We start from the raw sequence: 17,826 nt of genomic DNA, 5'->3' as shown, positions 1-17,826 counted from the left end.
TGTGAAGTCTCTTCGTAGTTGTTTTGGGTTTCTGTGAAGTCTCTTCGTAGTTGTTTTGGGTTTCTTTGAAGTCTCTTCGTAGTTGTTTTGGGTTTCTGTGAAGTCTCTTCGTAGTTGTTTTGGGTTTCTGTGAAGTCTCTTCGTAGTTTCTTTGAAGTCTCTTCGTAGTTGTTTTGGGTTTCTGTGAAGTCTCTTCGTAGTTGTTTTGGGTTTCTGTGAAGTCTCTTCGTAGTTTCTTTGAAGTCTCTTCGTAGTTGTTTGGGGTTTCTTTCAAGTCTCTTCGTAGTTGTTTTGGGTTTCTGTGAAGTCTCTTCGTAGTTGTTTTGGGTTTCTTTGAAGTCTCTTCGTAGTTGTTTTGTAGATTTTTGCGTCTCTTTGTAGTTGTTTTGGGTTTCTGTGAAGTCTCTTCGTAGTTGTTTTGGGTTTCTGTGAAGTCTCTTCGTAGTTGTTTTGGGTTTCTTTGAAGTCTCTTCGTAGTTGCTTTGGGTTTCTTTGAAGTCTCTTCGTAGTTGTTTTGGGTTTCTGTGAAGTCTCTTCGTAGTTGTTTTGGGTTTCTGTGAAGTCTCTTCGTAGTTGCTTTGGGATTCTTTGAAGTCTCTTCGTAGTTGTTTTGGGTTTCTGTGAAGTCTCTTCGTAGTTGTTTTGGGTTTCTGTGAAGTCTCTTCGTAGTTGTTTTGGGTTTCTTTGAAGTCTCTTCGTAGTTGTTTTGGGTTTCTGTTAAGTCTCTTCGTAGTTGTTTGGGGTTTCTTTGAAGTCTCTTCGTAGTTGTTTTGGGTTTCTGTGAAGTCTCTTCGTAGTTGTTTTGGGTTTCTTTGAAGTCTCTTTGTAGTTTTGTAGATTTTTGCGTCTCTTTGTAGTTGTTTTGGTATCTGTGAAGTCTCTTCGTAGTTGTTTTGGGTTTCTTTGAAGTCTCTTCGTAGTTGTTTTGTAGATTTGTGCGTCTCTTTGTAGTTGTTTTGGGTTTCTGTGAAGTCTCTTCGTAGTTGCTTTGGGTTTCTTTGAAGTCTCTTCGTAGTTGTTTTGGGTTTCTGTGAAGTCTCTTCGTAGTTGTTTTGTAGATTTTTGCGTCTCTTTGTAGTTGTTTTGGGTTTCTGTGAAGTCTCTTCGTAGTTGTTTTGGGTTTCTGTTAAGTCTCTTCGTAGTTATTTTGGGTTTCTGTGAAGTCTCTTCGTAGTTGTTTTGGGTTTCTTTGAAGTCTCTTCGTAGTTGTTTTGGGTTTCTGTTAAGTCTCTTCGTAGTTGTTTTGGGTTTCTTTGAAGTCTCTTCGTAGTTGTTTTGTAGATTTTTGCGTCTCTTTGTAGTTGTTTTGGGTTTCTGTGAAGTCTCTTTGTAGTTGTTTTGGGTTTCTGTGAAGTCTCTTCGTAGTTGTTTTGGGTTTCTTTGAAGTCTCTTCGTAGTTGCTTTGGGTTTCTTTGAAGTCTCTTCGTAGTTGTTTTGGGTTTCTGTGAAGTCTCTTCGTAGTTGTTTTGGGTTTCTGTGAAGTCTCTTCGTAGTTGCTTTGGGATTCTTTGAAGTCTCTTCGTAGTTGTTTTGGGTTTCTGTGAAGTCTCTTCGTAGTTGTTTTGGGTTTCTGTGAAGTCTCTTCGTAGTTGTTTTGGGTTTCTTTGAAGTCTCTTCGTAGTTGTTTTGGGTTTCTGTTAAGTCTCTTCGTAGTTGTTTTGGGTTTCTTTGAAGTCTCTTCGTAGTTGTTTTGTAGATTTTTGCGTCTCTTTGTAGTTGTTTTGGGTTTCTTTGAAGTCTCTTCGTAGTTGCTTTGGGATTCTTTGAAGTCTCTTCGTAGTTGTTTTGGGTTTCTGTGAAGTCTCTTCGTAGTTGTTTTGGGTTTCTGTGAAGTCTCTTCGTAGTTGTTTTGGGTTTCTTTGAAGTCTCTTCGTAGTTGTTTTGGGTTTCTGTTAAGTCTCTTCGTAGTTGTTTTGGGTTTCTTTGAAGTCTCTTCGTAGTTGTTTTGTAGATTTTTGCGTCTCTTTGTAGTTGTTTTGGGTTTCTGTGAAGTCTCTTCGTAGTTGCTTTGGGATTCTTTGTAGTCTCTTCGTAGTTGTTTTGGGTTTCTGTGAAGTCTCTTCGTAGTTGTTTTGGGTTTCTGTGAAGTCTCTTCGTAGTTGTTTTGGGTTTCTTTGAAGTCTCTTCGTAGTTGTTTTGGGTTTCTGTTAAGTCTCTTCGTAGTTGTTTTGGGTTTCTTTGAAGTCTCTTTGTAGTTGTTTTGTAGATTTTTGCGTCTCTTTGTAGTTGTTTTGGGTTTCTGTGAAGTCTCTTCGTAGTTGTTTTGGGTTTCTGTGAAGTCTCTTCGTAGTTGTTTTGGGTTTCTTTGAAGTCTCTTCGTAGTTGCTTTGGGTTTCTTTGAAGTCTCTTCGTAGTTGTTTTGGGTTTCTGTGAAGTCTCTTCGTAGTTGCTTTGGGTTTCTTTGAAGTCTCTTCGTAGTTGTTTTAGGTTTCTGTGAAGGCTCTTCGTAGTTGTTTTAGGTTTCTGTGAAGTCTCTTCGTAGTTGTTTTGGGTTTCTTTGAAGTCTCTCCGTAGTTGTTTTGGGTTTCTGTGAAGTCTCTTCGTAGTTGTTTTGGGTTTCTGTGAAGTCTCTTCGTAGTTGTTTTGGGTTTCTTTGAAGTCTCTTCGTAGTTGCTTTGGGTTTCTTTGAAGTCTCTTCGTAGTTGTTTTGGGTTTCTGTTAAGTCTCTTCGTAGTTGTTTTGGGTTTCTTTGAAGTCTCTTCGTAGTTGTTTTGGGTTTCTTTGAAGTCTCTCCGTAGTTGTTTTGGGTTTCTGTGAAGGCTCTTCGTAGTTGTTTTGGGTTTCTGTGAAGTCTCTTCGTAGTTGTTTTGGGTTTCTTTGAAGTCTCTTCGTAGTTGTTTTGGGTTTCTGTGAAGTCTCTTCGTAGTTGTTTTGGGTTTCTGTGAAGTCTCTTCGTAGTTGTTTTAGGTTTCTGTGAAGTCTCTTCGTAGTTGTTTTGGGTTTCTTTGAAGTCTCTCCGTAGTTGTTTTGGGTTTCTGTGAAGTCTCTTCGTAGTTGTTTTGGGTTTCTGTGAAGTCTCTTCATAGTTGTTTTAGGTTTCTGTGAAGTCTCTTCGTAGTTGTTTTGGGTTTCTTTGAAGTCTCTTCGTAGTTGTTTTGGGTTTCTTTGAAGTCTCTCCGTAGTTGTTTTGGGTTTCTGTGAAGGCTCTTCGTAGTTGTTTTGGGTTTCTGTGAAGTCTCTTCGTAGTTGTTTTGGGTTTCTTTGAAGTCTCTTCGTAGTTGTTTTGGGTTTCTTTGAAGTCTCTTCGTAGTTGTTTTGGGTTTCTTTGAAGTCTCTTCGTAGTTGTTTTGGGTTTCTGTGAAGTCTCTTCGTAGTTGTTTTGGGTTTCTTTGAAGTCTCTTTGTAGTTTTGTAGATTTTTGCGTCTCTTTGTAGTTGTTTTGGGTTTCTGTGAAGTCTCTTCGTAGTTGTTTTGGGTTTCTTTGAAGTCTCTTCGTAGTTGTTTTGTAGATTTGTGCGTCTCTTTGTAGTTGTTTTGGGTTTCTGTGAAGTCTCTTCGTAGTTGCTTTGGGATTCTTTGAAGTCTCTTCGTAGTTGTTTTGGGTTTCTGTGAAGTCTCTTCGTAGTTGTTTTGGGTTTCTGTGAAGTCTCTTCGTAGTTGTTTTGGGTTTCTTTGAAGTCTCTTCGTAGTTGTTTTGGGTTTCTGTTAAGTCTCTTCGTAGTTGTTTTGGGTTTCTTTGAAGTCTCTTCGTAGTTGTTTTGTAGATTTTTGCGTCTCTTTGTAGTTGTTTTGGGTTTCTTTGAAGTCTCTTCGTAGTTGCTTTGGGATTCTTTGAAGTCTCTTCGTAGTTGTTTTGGGTTTCTGTGAAGTCTCTTCGTAGTTGTTTTGGGTTTCTGTGAAGTCTCTTCGTAGTTGTTTTGGGTTTCTTTGAAGTCTCTTCGTAGTTGTTTTGGGTTTCTGTTAAGTCTCTTCGTAGTTGTTTTGGGTTTCTTTGAAGTCTCTTCGTAGTTGTTTTGTAGATTTTTGCGTCTCTTTGTAGTTGTTTTGGGTTTCTGTGAAGTCTCTTCGTAGTTGCTTTGGGATTCTTTGTAGTCTCTTCGTAGTTGTTTTGGGTTTCTGTGAAGTCTCTTCGTAGTTGTTTTGGGTTTCTGTGAAGTCTCTTCGTAGTTGTTTTGGGTTTCTTTGAAGTCTCTTCGTAGTTGTTTTGGGTTTCTGTTAAGTCTCTTCGTAGTTGTTTTGGGTTTCTTTGAAGTCTCTTTGTAGTTGTTTTGTAGATTTTTGCGTCTCTTTGTAGTTGTTTTGGGTTTCTGTGAAGTCTCTTCGTAGTTGTTTTGGGTTTCTGTGAAGTCTCTTCGTAGTTGTTTTGGGTTTCTTTGAAGTCTCTTCGTAGTTGCTTTGGGTTTCTTTGAAGTCTCTTCGTAGTTGTTTTGGGTTTCTGTGAAGTCTCTTCGTAGTTGCTTTGGGTTTCTTTGAAGTCTCTTCGTAGTTGTTTTAGGTTTCTGTGAAGGCTCTTCGTAGTTGTTTTAGGTTTCTGTGAAGTCTCTTCGTAGTTGTTTTGGGTTTCTTTGAAGTCTCTCCGTAGTTGTTTTGGGTTTCTGTGAAGTCTCTTCGTAGTTGTTTTGGGTTTCTGTGAAGTCTCTTCGTAGTTGTTTTGGGTTTCTTTGAAGTCTCTTCGTAGTTGCTTTGGGTTTCTTTGAAGTCTCTTCGTAGTTGTTTTGGGTTTCTGTTAAGTCTCTTCGTAGTTGTTTTGGGTTTCTTTGAAGTCTCTTCGTAGTTGTTTTGGGTTTCTTTGAAGTCTCTCCGTAGTTGTTTTGGGTTTCTGTGAAGGCTCTTCGTAGTTGTTTTGGGTTTCTGTGAAGTATCTTCGTAGTTGTTTTGGGTTTCTTTGAAGTCTCTTCGTAGTTGTTTTGGGTTTCTGTGAAGTCTCTTCGTAGTTGTTTTGGGTTTCTGTGAAGTCTCTTCGTAGTTGTTTTAGGTTTCTGTGAAGTCTCTTCGTAGTTGTTTTGGGTTTCTTTGAAGTCTCTCCGTAGTTGTTTTGGGTTTCTGTGAAGTCTCTTCGTAGTTGTTTTGGGTTTCTGTGAAGTCTCTTCATAGTTGTTTTAGGTTTCTGTGAAGTCTCTTCGTAGTTGTTTTGGGTTTCTTTGAAGTCTCTTCGTAGTTGTTTTGGGTTTCTTTGAAGTCTCTCCGTAGTTGTTTTGGGTTTCTGTGAAGGCTCTTCGTAGTTGTTTTGGGTTTCTGTGAAGTCTCTTCGTAGTTGTTTTGGGTTTCTTTGAAGTCTCTTCGTAGTTGTTTTGGGTTTCTTTGAAGTCTCTTCGTAGTTGTTTTGGGTTTCTGTGAAGTCTCTTCGTAGTTGTTTTGGGTTTCTTTGAAGTCTCTTTGTAGTTTTGTAGATTTTTGCGTCTCTTTGTAGTTGTTTTGGGTTTCTGTGAAGTCTCTTCGTAGTTGTTTTGGGTTTCTTTGAAGTCTCTTCGTAGTTGTTTTGTAGATTTGTGCGTCTCTTTGTAGTTGTTTTGGGTTTCTGTGAAGTCTCTTCGTAGTTGCTTTGGGTTTCTTTGAAGTCTCTTCGTAGTTGTTTTGGGTTTCTGTGAAGTCTCTTCGTAGTTGTTTTGGGTTTCTGTGAAGTCTCTTCGTAGTTGTTTTAGGTTTCTGTGAAGTCTCTTCGTAGTTGTTTTGGGTTTCTGTGAAGTCTCTTCGTAGTTGCTTTGGGATTCTTTGAAGTCTCTTCGTAGTTGTTTTGGGTTTCTGTGAAGTCTCTTCGTAGTTGTTTTGGGTTTCTGTGAAGTCTCTTCGTAGTTGTTTTGGGTTTCTTTGAAGTCTCTTCGTAGTTGTTTTGGGTTTCTGTTAAGTCTCTTCGTAGTTGTTTTGGGTTTCTTTGAAGTCTCTTCGTAGTTGTTTTGTAGATTTTTGCGTCTCTTTGTAGTTGTTTTGGGTTTCTTTGAAGTCTCTTCGTAGTTGCTTTGGGATTCTTTGAAGTCTCTTCGTAGTTGTTTTGGGTTTCTGTGAAGTCTCTTCGTAGTTGTTTTGGGTTTCTGTGAAGTCTCTTCGTAGTTGTTTTGGGTTTCTTTGAAGTCTCTTCGTAGTTGTTTTGGGTTTCTGTTAAGTCTCTTCGTAGTTGTTTTGGGTTTCTTTGAAGTCTCTTCGTAGTTGTTTTGTAGATTTTTGCGTCTCTTTGTAGTTGTTTTGGGTTTCTGTGAAGTCTCTTCGTAGTTGCTTTTGGATTCTTTGTAGTCTCTTCGTAGTTGTTTTGGGTTTCTGTGAAGTCTCTTCGTAGTTGTTTTGGGTTTCTGTGAAGTCTCTTCGTAGTTGTTTTGGGTTTCTTTGAAGTCTCTTCGTAGTTGTTTTGGGTTTCTGTTAAGTCTCTTCGTAGTTGTTTTGGGTTTCTTTGAAGTCTCTTCGTAGTTGTTTTGTAGATTTTTGCGTCTCTTTGTAGTTGTTTTGGGTTTCTGTGAAGTCTCTTCGTAGTTGTTTTGGGTTTCTGTGAAGTCTCTTCGTAGTTGTTTTGGGTTTCTTTGAAGTCTCTTCGTAGTTGCTTTGGGTTTCTTTGAAGTCTCTTCGTAGTTGTTTTGGGTTTCTGTGAAGTCTCTTCGTAGTTGCTTTGGGTTTCTTTGAAGTCTCTTCGTAGTTGTTTTAGGTTTCTGTGAAGGCTCTTCGTAGTTGTTTTAGGTTTCTGTGAAGTCTCTTCGTAGTTGTTTTGGGTTTCTTTGAAGTCTCTCCGTAGTTGTTTTGGGTTTCTGTGAAGTCTCTTCGTAGTTGTTTTGGGTTTCTGTGAAGTCTCTTCGTAGTTGTTTTGGGTTTCTTTGAAGTCTCTTCGTAGTTGCTTTGGGTTTCTTTGAAGTCTCTTCGTAGTTGTTTTGGGTTTCTGTTAAGTCTCTTCGTAGTTGTTTTGGGTTTCTTTGAAGTCTCTTCGTAGTTGTTTTGGGTTTCTTTGAAGTCTCTCCGTAGTTGTTTTGGGTTTCTGTGAAGGCTCTTCGTAGTTGTTTTGGGTTTCTGTGAAGTCTCTTCGTAGTTGTTTTGGGTTTCTTTGAAGTCTCTTCGTAGTTGTTTTGGGTTTCTGTGAAGTCTCTTCGTAGTTGTTTTGGGTTTCTGTGAAGTCTCTTCGTAGTTGTTTTAGGTTTCTGTGAAGTCTCTTCGTAGTTGTTTTGGGTTTCTTTGAAGTCTCTCCGTAGTTGTTTTGGGTTTCTGTGAAGTCTCTTCGTAGTTGTTTTGGGTTTCTGTGAAGTCTCTTCATAGTTGTTTTAGGTTTCTGTGAAGTCTCTTCGTAGTTGTTTTGGGTTTCTTTGAAGTCTCTTCGTAGTTGTTTTGGGTTTCTTTGAAGTCTCTCCGTAGTTGTTTTGGGTTTCTGTGAAGGCTCTTCGTAGTTGTTTTGGGTTTCTGTGAAGTCTCTTCGTAGTTGTTTTGGGTTTCTTTGAAGTCTCTTCGTAGTTGTTTTGAGTTTCTGTGAAGTCTCTTCGTAGTTGTTTTGGGTTTCTTTGAAGTCTCTTTGTAGTTTTGTAGATTTTTGCGTCTCTTTGTAGTTGTTTTGGGTTTCTGTGAAGTCTCTTCGTAGTTGTTTTGGGTTTCTTTGAAGTCTCTTCGTAGTTGTTTTAGGTTTCTGTGAAGTCTCTTCGTAGTTGTTTTGGGTTTCTTTGAAGTCTCTCCGTAGTTGTTTTGGGTTTCTGTGAAGTCTCTTCGTAGTTGTTTTGGGTTTCTGTGAAGTCTCTTCGTAGTTGTTTTGGGTTTCTTTGAAGTCTCTTCGTAGTTGCTTTGGGTTTCTTTGAAGTCTCTTCGTAGTTGTTTTGGGTTTCTGTGAAGTCTCTTCGTAGTTGCTTTGGGTTTCTTTGAAGTCTCTTCGTAGTTGTTTTGGGTTTCTTTGAAGTCTCTTCGTAGTTGTTTTGGGTTTCTGTGAAGTCTCTTCGTAGTTGTTTTGGGTTTCTTTGAAGTCTCTTCGTAGTTGTTTTGGGTTTCTTTGAAGTCTCTTCGTAGTTGCTTTGGGTTTCTTTGAAGTCTCTTCGTAGTTGCTTTGGGTTTCTGTGAAGTCTCTTCTTAGTTGCTTTGGGTTTCTTTGAAGTCTCTTCGTAGTTGTTTGGGTTTCTGTGAAGTCTCTTCGTAGTTGTTTTGGGTTTCTTTGAAGTCTCTTTGTAGTTGCTTTGGGTTTCTTTGAAGTCTCTTTGTAGTTGTTTTGTAGATTTTTGCGTCTCTTTGTAGTTGTTTTGGGTCTCTTTGTAGTTGTTTTGGGTTTCTTTGAAGTCTTTTCATAGTTGTGTTGTTTATATGATAGGTATTATATGATAGAAAGATAACGTTTGTCAAACCACATCAGCCAGTAATAATATTTTCATAATGATGCTAAGTAGTAGTAAAAGCTTAATATTGCCTTTGATGTGGGTAGTTAGCTCCCCCTTGATGCTGCTGGTTGAACGTTACATCATAGCTGCAGTGTGTTTACATCTTGCTGGTTGTGTTTTAATCCTATTTCATGATTATCTCTTCATGTTCATGTTTGTGTCTCTGCAGAATGCGACGTTTGTTGACAGTGACGCTGCTGCTGCTCGTGGCTCTGACGCTCCCCACCGAGGCCACCAGAAGAGCCAAGAACCACAAAGGTCAGATACTTAAATAACAGTGAACTCATTTCTATCTTCTTCTGACCAGGATCAGTTCCATGTGAAGCAGAACCCTTCAATCTGATATCATTTGAAAGAACCGCCAAGATTGTTATTATTATTTTAGACTCAATATATAACCAGACTCAAGCGTCTACATGAGGCGGCACTATGACACAGTACTGCTTTGAGCTAAATGCTAACTGCTAACTGCTAAAATGCTGATGTTCAACAGTACAAATACACAATCAGAAATGTCTTACTGTACTTACTCTGATGTAGCTTTACTCCAATGCAGCCTGAGATATTATAGGATAGTACATTTTGTTACTAAACATTTTCACGTTGGTTGAGGTGGAACTTAAAAGCTAATACAGATAATTCGGTAACAAGACGTCACATTTTATAATGTTTTATCTGTAAACTTTAGCTGTCAGAGGAATGCACTGGAAGTAAAGTAAAAGTACCGTAAAGTACAGCAGTAAATGTACTTAGTTACTTTCCACCACTGAATATAATTAATGTCATAAATTAAGAAATGTTTGATTGTTAATTCACAAACTAAATCTGGAGATTCGACGTGTTGCAGCAGTTATCTTTGAGATGACAGGTTGTAATTTTCTTCAACCTGTCCGTCTGCTTCTGATTGAACTTCACGTTTCTCAGAATGCATTTCATGACAGCAGGAATGTAAATGTACAGTTTGGGTCCTGTTGAGTGACAATGAGCATGAACCTGATGAACACGTGTTAACTTCTGTCTTCAAAGTCAAGACGCATTCAGGCCTCATCTGGTTTTACCGGTTTGTTTCGTCCTCACACTCGAGATCACGTTTCGATCTGAACACAGACTTGTGGCAAACAAACCCAGGACTTTCACCCAGGAGATGGCTGTTTGTGTATCATGTAAACCATTGTTTCACTTTCACTTTACATATTTCATATTTTTAACCCAAACCACAATATTTTCCTAAACATAAGCAAGTGTTTATGTTTGAATTCACTACGTTAACCACCTGTTTACTGAGGCCCGAGTTTGAAGCTCTGAGTGATGCAGTGTTAGAAACTTCCGGTTCTTTAAAGTTCTTCAAAGCTTCATGTGTTAAAGCTGCATTCTCTGTAGTGTCCACGGGCTACACGGTGATTGACAGCTCGTATACGGCGTCTCTACGTCTCTCCTCCTCAGTCCAGATATGGTCACTTCCTGTTCACTGGTTTTCACGGACAAAACGTCAAAATCGAGGCTTAGTTTGTAAGCAGAATATTTTATGATTTTGATTTCAAAACAGTGGAGTGAATCTGAAAGTGTTTGTACTCTGTCAGAGGTCTACAGACTGTAGATCAGCTGTTGTTGTGGTTCTTCTGACTGTGACTCCTCCACCAGGTGGGAAACATGAGAAGACTCGGCCGGCTTCAGAATGCTCCGCTGCAGAGACTCAGTACGGGAAATGTGTCCCTGAACACGGAGACTGTGGAGACGGTCTGAGAGAGGCCACCTGTAGAGACCAGACCGACAAGATCCACTGCAAGATCCCCTGTAACTGGAAGAAGGACATCAGTAAGACCTGATACACACACACACACACACACACACACACACACGACCAACATGACACCGTTTTAATCAATTACTTCATTATTCAATTAGTAAATAAATCAATTAGTACATTGATCAATAACAATAATAGTACTCACAGTTTGAATAATTTAACTACATTTTACTGAATATACTGACACACCTTTATATTTATAATATATTTATAATATATTTATAATATTTGTATACTGTGGTATTAGTACTTTAACTGTTACATATTTTTACAGCGTGGTATTAGTAAAGGATATGATCTTCATCATAACTCTTCATCTTCATCTTCTCTCTCTGAGGATCTGTTTTAACATCGTTTGGTTCCTCAGACTGAGATCTGTAGAAACAGGTTCTAGTTGTTTTATCTTTTAGATCCTTTAAAGTTATTTATTTCAGGAGGAACTCTGACGATACTTCAGCTGACTGATGAACAAACACTGCCCTCTAGAGGACGGAGGAGCAAAGATATATTCTATTAAACAGTTAATAAAATAGTAAATATCTAATGCTTCACTTCATAAGGAGGTGAATACATTACGAAAACATTTAATCAGATGTATTAATAAAGAACATTTAGAATCAAAGTGCAGTACAGACCAACATCAACACGCATCAATAATAAACAAATAAACATAAACACAAGTCAAAAATCAGGAAGATTGAAACTAACACTGGAGATGATAAAAGTAGTACATCGACAACGAGGAAGATGTCGGGTGGATAATAACGACTAAACTAAAGAGAAATCTGCTATTTATTCATTTATAAATCAAACTTCTACTGAGCTCAGTTACCAGATATTTATCTTATTTAACGTATTGATATTCTCTATTTATATTTACCTCAGGCTGACCAACAGAAGGAACCAGGAAGTCGTTCTCCGTCAACTCTATCAGCTCATAAAGAATCGATTGATTGGTTTAAGTTAACATCAAACTCATTTCTTCCAAATTAAAACCACTGCCTGAAAACAAATAAACCAGAACAAAATAAGACGATATTAAACATAAAGGAAACAGTTAAAATGATCCGCTGGAGGTTCACGACCCGTTTCATCTCCTTTAAAGTTCCCGGTTTTAATTTGAAGGTCTTCAACATGGATTACATCTCCAAACAGAGCAGAATGTTTTATATAAAGAACTGAACGTCTACGTGTGGTGTTCCTCCTCCAGGTGACTGTAAGTATAAGTTCGGTCCGTGGGGATCCTGCGACGTCGACACCAACACCAAGAGCCGGTCAGGAACCCTGAAGAGAGTGCTGTTCAACGCCGAGTGTCAACCCACCGTCAAGGTGTCCAAACCCTGCTCCCCCAAAGTGAAGAAGACCAGAGGTGAGAGCTGAGAGTCAAACGGAATTTGTAAAATCATGGAAAGAATTTCCACACGATTAAACTGCTTTCTTTAAGCATTGAACAATTATGTTGGTCCAACTTAATGTACGACTGTAAAATGAGTTTGATCAACCCTATTAAGTTAAGTCGGACCCAACCCTAGTAAATAAGTTGAGCCAACCCAAATGAATTAGGTTGGACCAACATAACTACTTAATGCTTAAAGTAAGCAGTTTAATCATGTTGAAATTCTTTCCATGATTTTATCAAGTTCGTTGAAAGTGTTGTTTCTTTTTAGTGTGTCTGCTCTGATATTCAATCAACAAAACAAATTGCATTTTTAGGACAATTTGAAAACAGTTTTGAGAGTTTCACTCTGGAATTTAGAATTTCATTTTGAACAGAATCAGAATTTTATCATTCATGTCACTAAATTAAATCTTTACGTCTCTGGTAGAGACCTGTCAATCACTGTGTAGCCCCGCCCCTAGAGCATACATTACATTACAGTCATTTAGCAGACGCTTTTATCCAAAGCGACTTACAATAAGTGTATTCAACATCAGTATTCAAGAGAACTACTAGTCACCAGAAGTCATAAGTGCATCTCCTTTAAACAAGCATCTAAGAGCATAAACCAGAGCAGAAGTACAGAAACAAACTACTACCAATACAATAAGTGCAACAAACTTTATACCCTGCTTTATGATCGCTCAGAGACCTGTCAATCACTGTGTAGCCCCGCCCTAAAGCATCCCCTGCTTTATGGTGTGTTTGACTCTAAATGGACCATAATGTACTAAATGAACATCATGCTGTATTGAAGAAGACTTGAAACTAGAGATTGAGACCATAAACTCATGTTTACAATGTTTACTGAGGTAATAAATCAAGAGAGAAGTAGAGTCATTTTCTCATAGACTTCTATACAACCAGAGGAGTCGCCCCCTGCTGGACAGCAGAGAGAGTTTCCTGCTTTGACCTTGAAATAAAATGTCAAAAGTTAAAGATGAACAACATTCGATTTAAAGCGATTTGATTACGCTTATTGTTGCTCTCTAAATCATCATATTTGTGGTTTAAAGGTACAGTAACGCTGCTGGAGCTGAAAGAGACTAATGACCTTTACTCTCTCTGTTAACTAACAAACAACTAGTTTCAAGTTTTATATATAAATATAAGTAACATAAGTAATATAAGTAGTATATAAATACAAGTAATATAAGTAGTATAAGTAGAGCTGAGGGACTGGTGAGTAAAGGAGATGATTGACGGACTGAATGAACTCTTTGATCCTCATTCTCTCTTCAGGGGAGAAGAAGTCAAACTGAAGGATGAACAGAAGAAGACAGATTTCTTCCTCCTCCTCTTCTCTTCTTCATCAAAAGAAGAACGAGACTCCAAAACCTTTGATTCTCTTTTGACTTGTTCTGATTTGATGTACAGTTGTGTGAAAAAGTGTTTGCCCCCTTCCTGATTTCTTATTTTTTTGCACGTTTGTCACACTTAAATGTTTCAGATCATCAAACAAATTTAAATATTAGACAAAGATAACACAAGTAAACACAAAATGCAGTTTTTAAATGAAGGTTTTTATTATTAAGGAAAAAAAAAATCCAAACCTACATGGCCCTGTGTGAAAAAGTGATTGCCCCCTAAACCTAATAACTGGTTGGGCCACCCTTAGCAGCAACAACTGCAATCAAGCGTTTGCGATAACTGGCAATGAGTCTTTTACAGCGCTGTAGAGGAATTTTGGCCCACTCATCTTTGCAGAATTGTTGTAATTCAGCCACATTGGAGGGTTTTCGAGCATGAACCGCCTTTTTAAGGTCATGCCACAGCATCTCAATCGGATTCAGGTCGGGACTTTGACTAGGCCACTCCAAAGTCTTCATTTTGTTTTTCTTAAGCCATTCAGAGGTGGACTTGCTGGTGTGTTTTGGATCATTGTCCTGCTGCAGAACCCAAGTGCGCTTCAGCTTGAGGTCACGAACAGATGGCCGGACATTCTCCTTCAGGATTTTTTGGTAGACAGCAGAATTCATGGTTCCATTTACCACAGCAAGTCTTCCAGGTCCTGAAGCAGCAAAACAGCCCCAGACCATCACACTACCACCACCATATGTTACTGTTGGTATGATGTTCCTTTTCTGAAATGCCGTGTTACTTTTACACCAGATGTAATGGGACATACACCTTCCAAAAAGTTCAACTTTTGTCTCGTCAGTCCACAGAGTATTTTCCCAAAAGTCTTGGGGATCATCAAGATGTTTTCTGGCAAAACTGAGACGAGCCTTTATGTTCTTTTTGCTCAGCAGTGGTTTTCGTCTTGGAACTCTGCCATGCAGGCCATTTTTGCCCAGTCTCTTTCTTATGGTGGGGTCATGAACACTGACCTTAATTGAGGCAAGTGAGGCCTGCAGTTCTTTGGATGTTGTTCTGGGGTCTTTTGTGACCTCTTGGATGAGTCGTCACTGCGCTCTTGGGGTAATTTTGGTCGGCCGGCCACTCCTGGGAAGGTTCACCACTGTTCCATGTTTTCGCCATTTGTGGATAATGGCTCTCACTGTGGTTCGCTGGAGTCCCAAAGCTTTAGAAATGGCTTTGTAACCTTTTCCAGACTGATAGATCTCAATTACTTTGTTTCTCATTTGTTCCTGAATTTCTTTGGATCGCAGCATGATGTCTAGCTTTTGAGGATCTTTTGGTCTACCTCACTTTGTCAGGCAGCTCCTATTTAAGTGATTTCTTGATTGAGAACAGGTGTGGCAGTAATCAGGCCTGGGTGTGGCTAGAGAAATTGAACTCAGCTTTCCAAAGATGTGATAAACCACAGTTAATTTATGTTTTAACAGGGGGGGGCAATCACTTTTTCACACAGGGCCATGTAGGTTTGGATTTTTTTTCCCCCTTAATAATAAAAACCTTCATTTAAAAACTGCATTTTGTGTTTACTTGTGTTATCTTTGTCTAATATTTAAATTTGTTTGATGATCTGAAACATTTAAGTGTGACAAACATGCAAAAAAATAAGAAATCAGGAAGGGGGCAAACACTTTTTCACACAACTGTATTTGTGTTTCTTTGGGTTAAAGTGAGGAGAGCTTTCCTCTAGATGATAATAATAATAACGATGATGAATATTAACTGTGTCCTTGTAGCTCGTAGTTAGTTGAACAGTACACGTAGTCCTCACAGCTTTTTACAGCAGCTGATGTTAAATTAACATCCATCCATTCTGAACCAGTTTTAAAATATGTACAAAATTAGAAATGAATCTGTAACGGAAAAATAAAAATCCTCTATGAAATCTATTTTTTTGAACTATAGATGATTGACGTAAGATGAGAACACAATAAATACTGAACGTTGTTTTGGTGACGAGTCTTTTCTTTGTTCTCCATGAAAGTAAATTGAAGTTTCTTTACGTGTTTGTTGACTTCCAGATGTTTGCACGTGTCCAAAATCACTGTTTACAAAACTATACTATGACTCTTTATGACTCTTCATGACTCTTTATGACTCTTGACTCTTTATGACTCTTCTTGACTCTTTATGACTCTTCATGACTCTTTTCATGCTATGACAGGAAAGAAGCTTCACTCACAAGAAACGGTGTCACTTCAGGATTTATTCAGTGTTAGTGATCAGCTGCTCATCACTGAAACTGTGAGCATCAAACTGATCACCAGTATTGATCGCAGAGCCAAAGAGACAAACGTCCTCATCGTTCACGTTTCTGAGCAGCTGACGGACAGAAAACACTTAAAGCACAAACACAAAGTCTACATGTGGATCTCTAGTTGGACTCTCATTCACTGATGGTCTCAGTTCTCTGTCGTCACGTCTCCGATGGACATGAAACTGTCCTCTTCAATCCTCAGAACAGAAGATGAACTGTGGCTTTGGTTTCACTTTTGTTAAATGTCGAATCCGTACGCTCAGAGATCAGAGAGACCACATCCTGAGGTGGTCCAGCTCACATGGAGTTCAGATCTTAGAGAGGTGAGGACACAGTCAGGACAGTTTATCAGACGTCTGTCTCCATCATCTTCTGAGGAGATCAAAGGGAGGAGAGGAGGACACCTGCTGATGAAAACACCAAATTTCTTCAAAATAAAAGCTTATAAATAACCATATAATGAGGACTTTTATTGTGAAAATTTGAACAGAAATCAAATGCGTTTACGGCGGCTCCTCTGACCAGGAAATATATATTCGATCACAAAAGTCTCATTGAAAAAGACAAGAAAATATCTGGTTCTTTGAAGGAGAGAAGTCAACTACGACTCCCAAGGTGCATTGCAGCAAGAAACATCCAATCACAGAGCTCAAAAAAAAAAGAGAGAAAACTTCAAATCATTTACTTTTGAATTTTGGTCAGTTTTGATTTCAGTTGATTCGACAAAGTGACAATAACTTCACGACTTCTTCAGCTGAGGCTCATGGGAGTTGTAGTATTTAGAGCCACTCGATAAGGTCCAATAATGATGATGTCATAATTAAATCCGATGGGCAGATCACAAAACTACAGAATCCGTAGTTGACGATCATGCAGGAGATCGTGAGGAAGAAACCACTTCAGGACCCAGCAGGTGGTAAATAGATCCTCAGGTATCATGTCATGTGACCAGTGGACACCAAATCAACGTCCTCGAAGTCTCAGCGCAGCTTCCTGCTCCGGCAGCGCAGGAGGCTACAGAAGGTCTTCCTGAAGGTGACGTTGCAAAGGGCGTAGCAGCCGGGGTTGATGGCGCTGTTGACGTAGCAGAGCCAGTAGCCGGCGCTCCACAGGACGCCCGGCACGCACACGTGACAGAAGGCCGCCACGACGGCCATGATGTTGTACGGCATCCAGGTGAGGATGAAGGTCAGCAGGATGGCCAGGATGGTCTTGGTGACCCTCCTCTCTCTCGCCATCACTCGACGCCTCCGTCTCTCCTGAGACCTGAAGCTCGGACAGGAGGAGAAGGCCGCCGACGCCGTCCTGTGGAGGTCGGCGTTGGACGAGGAGTCGGTGTCGATCTTGTTGTAGTCCTCGTCCCCGGCGGAGGTCCGAGCGTGACGACGCTGAGGCTCCGAGGCGTCGCCCGCACTTACGGACACCTTCCGGTTCTTTGGAGTGCCGGACTCCGATTGGTTCAGAGACACGTCTGAGCCCGGGTCGCTGGTCACCAAGCTCCGTCGTTTCAAGAGGAAGTCTTTGACGGACGGACTGGACGCTCTGAGCGTTCCCTGCTCCCACTGGAGCGCGCTCAGTCGGCCGCGGCTGGCGGCGGACAGCCGGCCGTAGAGGCCGACCATGACGAACGCCGGCAGGTAGAAGGAAGGAAGCGTTGTGCCCAAAGTGACGGCGGGGCTGGCGAGGAGCTGAGTGTGACACTCGCCGTCGGGTACGACGCGCTTCCCTCCGAGCGTCTGCCAGCAGAGGATGGCCGGCGCCCAGAGCACGAAGGACAGCAGCCAGGCGGCGCCGATCATCAGACCGGCCATGCCGCCCGTCCGCCACGCCGGGTAGCTGAGTGGCCGCGTCATGCAGAAGTACCGGTCCAAACTGATGATCAGTAGGTTCATGACGGAGGCGCCGCTCACCACGTAGTCCACCACCAGCCACATGTCGCAGGCGGCGGCCCCCAGGGGCCAGCGGCCCCGCAGCAGGTAGAGCGAGTACAGGTTCATGGAGAGCAGGCCCACGATCAGGTCGGCCACCGCCAGGCTCAGCAGGAAGTAGTTGTTGACGGTGCGCAGGCGGCGGTTCACCTTGATGGACAGGATTACCAGAGTGTTGCCCACCACCGTGACGACGCTGAGGGAGGCGGTTAGCGCGGCGATGAGGACCAGCCGAGCCGTGCCGTAGGGATACGCCCCTCCGACCGGAGACCGACAGGAGGCGTTGACGCAGGGGCGGAGCCAAAGGGAGGTGGTGTTGAGGTTGGGTTCAGGTGCTCCTCCCATGTTCCCTGAAAACACACACGTCCAGGTGCATTATGGGTAAAATTAGGTACCAGATTTATCTTTTAAATACCTGCTAATCAGTGTAGCATCAAAGCACGTTGGAAGCTAACTAGCGGACGGCTGGCTACTTAGCTAGCTTGCTAATTCCACCATGTTTACAGAAAACAATCCGAACACGGTCGTCACTGATCTGTTGACATTAATGTGATTTCAGACGGTGCGATGTGTGTGGATGAAGCGTTAAATTGTTTTGTAACTTTACTCATTTAGTGGGCTAGCTAGCTAGCTACATTGCTAATTCCACCATGCTATGTTCATGCTACACTGGTGAGAGAGTGACGAGCAGCTCTGGAGATGGACAGTGTTGCCAGATTGGGTTTGTTTCCCACTTTAGACGTAATTTAAGCTGCTCTTGTTTAAGAGTTTTT

The 17,826-nt window shown here is 40.7% G+C and overlaps 2 protein-coding genes across 2 annotated transcripts; one reads left to right on the top strand and one right to left on the bottom strand.

Moving 5' to 3' along the window:
* Window positions 1-8,434: 8,434 nt before the first annotated feature.
* mdkb (midkine b) lies at window positions 8,435-12,771 on the top strand. Its single transcript, XM_076077575.1, has 4 exons — window positions 8,435-8,522; window positions 9,906-10,079; window positions 11,282-11,440; window positions 12,752-12,771. Exons 1-4 carry the CDS (start codon window positions 8,435-8,437, stop codon window positions 12,769-12,771), a joined length of 441 nt encoding a protein of 146 aa, XP_075933690.1.
* Window positions 12,772-16,105: 3,334 nt separating this feature from the next.
* Window positions 16,106-17,398, bottom strand: LOC142933455 (muscarinic acetylcholine receptor M4-like). The gene has a single exon (XM_076077572.1). It carries the CDS (start codon window positions 17,396-17,398, stop codon window positions 16,106-16,108), a length of 1,293 nt encoding a protein of 430 aa, XP_075933687.1.
* Between the last annotated feature and the right edge of the window lie 428 nt (window positions 17,399-17,826).

The sequence above is a fragment of the Anarhichas minor genome, unplaced genomic scaffold, assembly GCF_050575085.1.
Source record: "Anarhichas minor isolate MPS153535 unplaced genomic scaffold, ASM5057508v1 ptg000061l, whole genome shotgun sequence".
Taxonomy (NCBI): domain Eukaryota; kingdom Metazoa; phylum Chordata; class Actinopteri; order Perciformes; family Anarhichadidae; genus Anarhichas; species Anarhichas minor.
Note: the sequence above shows the minus strand (reverse complement) of the source record. Positions and strands in the feature narration are given on the sequence as shown.

What these genes read in the sequence shown, in the direction of transcription:
- LOC142933455 (XM_076077572.1), bottom strand. Translation starts at nt 17,398, where the DNA reads ATGGGAGGAGCACCTGAACCCAACCTCAACACCACCTCCCTTTGGCTC.
- mdkb (XM_076077575.1), top strand. Translation starts at nt 8,435, where the DNA reads ATGCGACGTTTGTTGACAGTGACGCTGCTGCTGCTCGTGGCTCTGACG. An exon ending in AAGAGCCAAGAACCACAAAG is followed by an intron (nt 8,523 to 9,905) that starts GTCAGATACTTA and finishes CTCCTCCACCAG; the next exon opens with GTGGGAAACATGAGAAGACT. An exon ending in CAAAGTGAAGAAGACCAGAG is followed by an intron (nt 11,441 to 12,751) that starts GTGAGAGCTGAG and finishes TTCTCTCTTCAG; the next exon opens with GGGAGAAGAAGTCAAACTGA.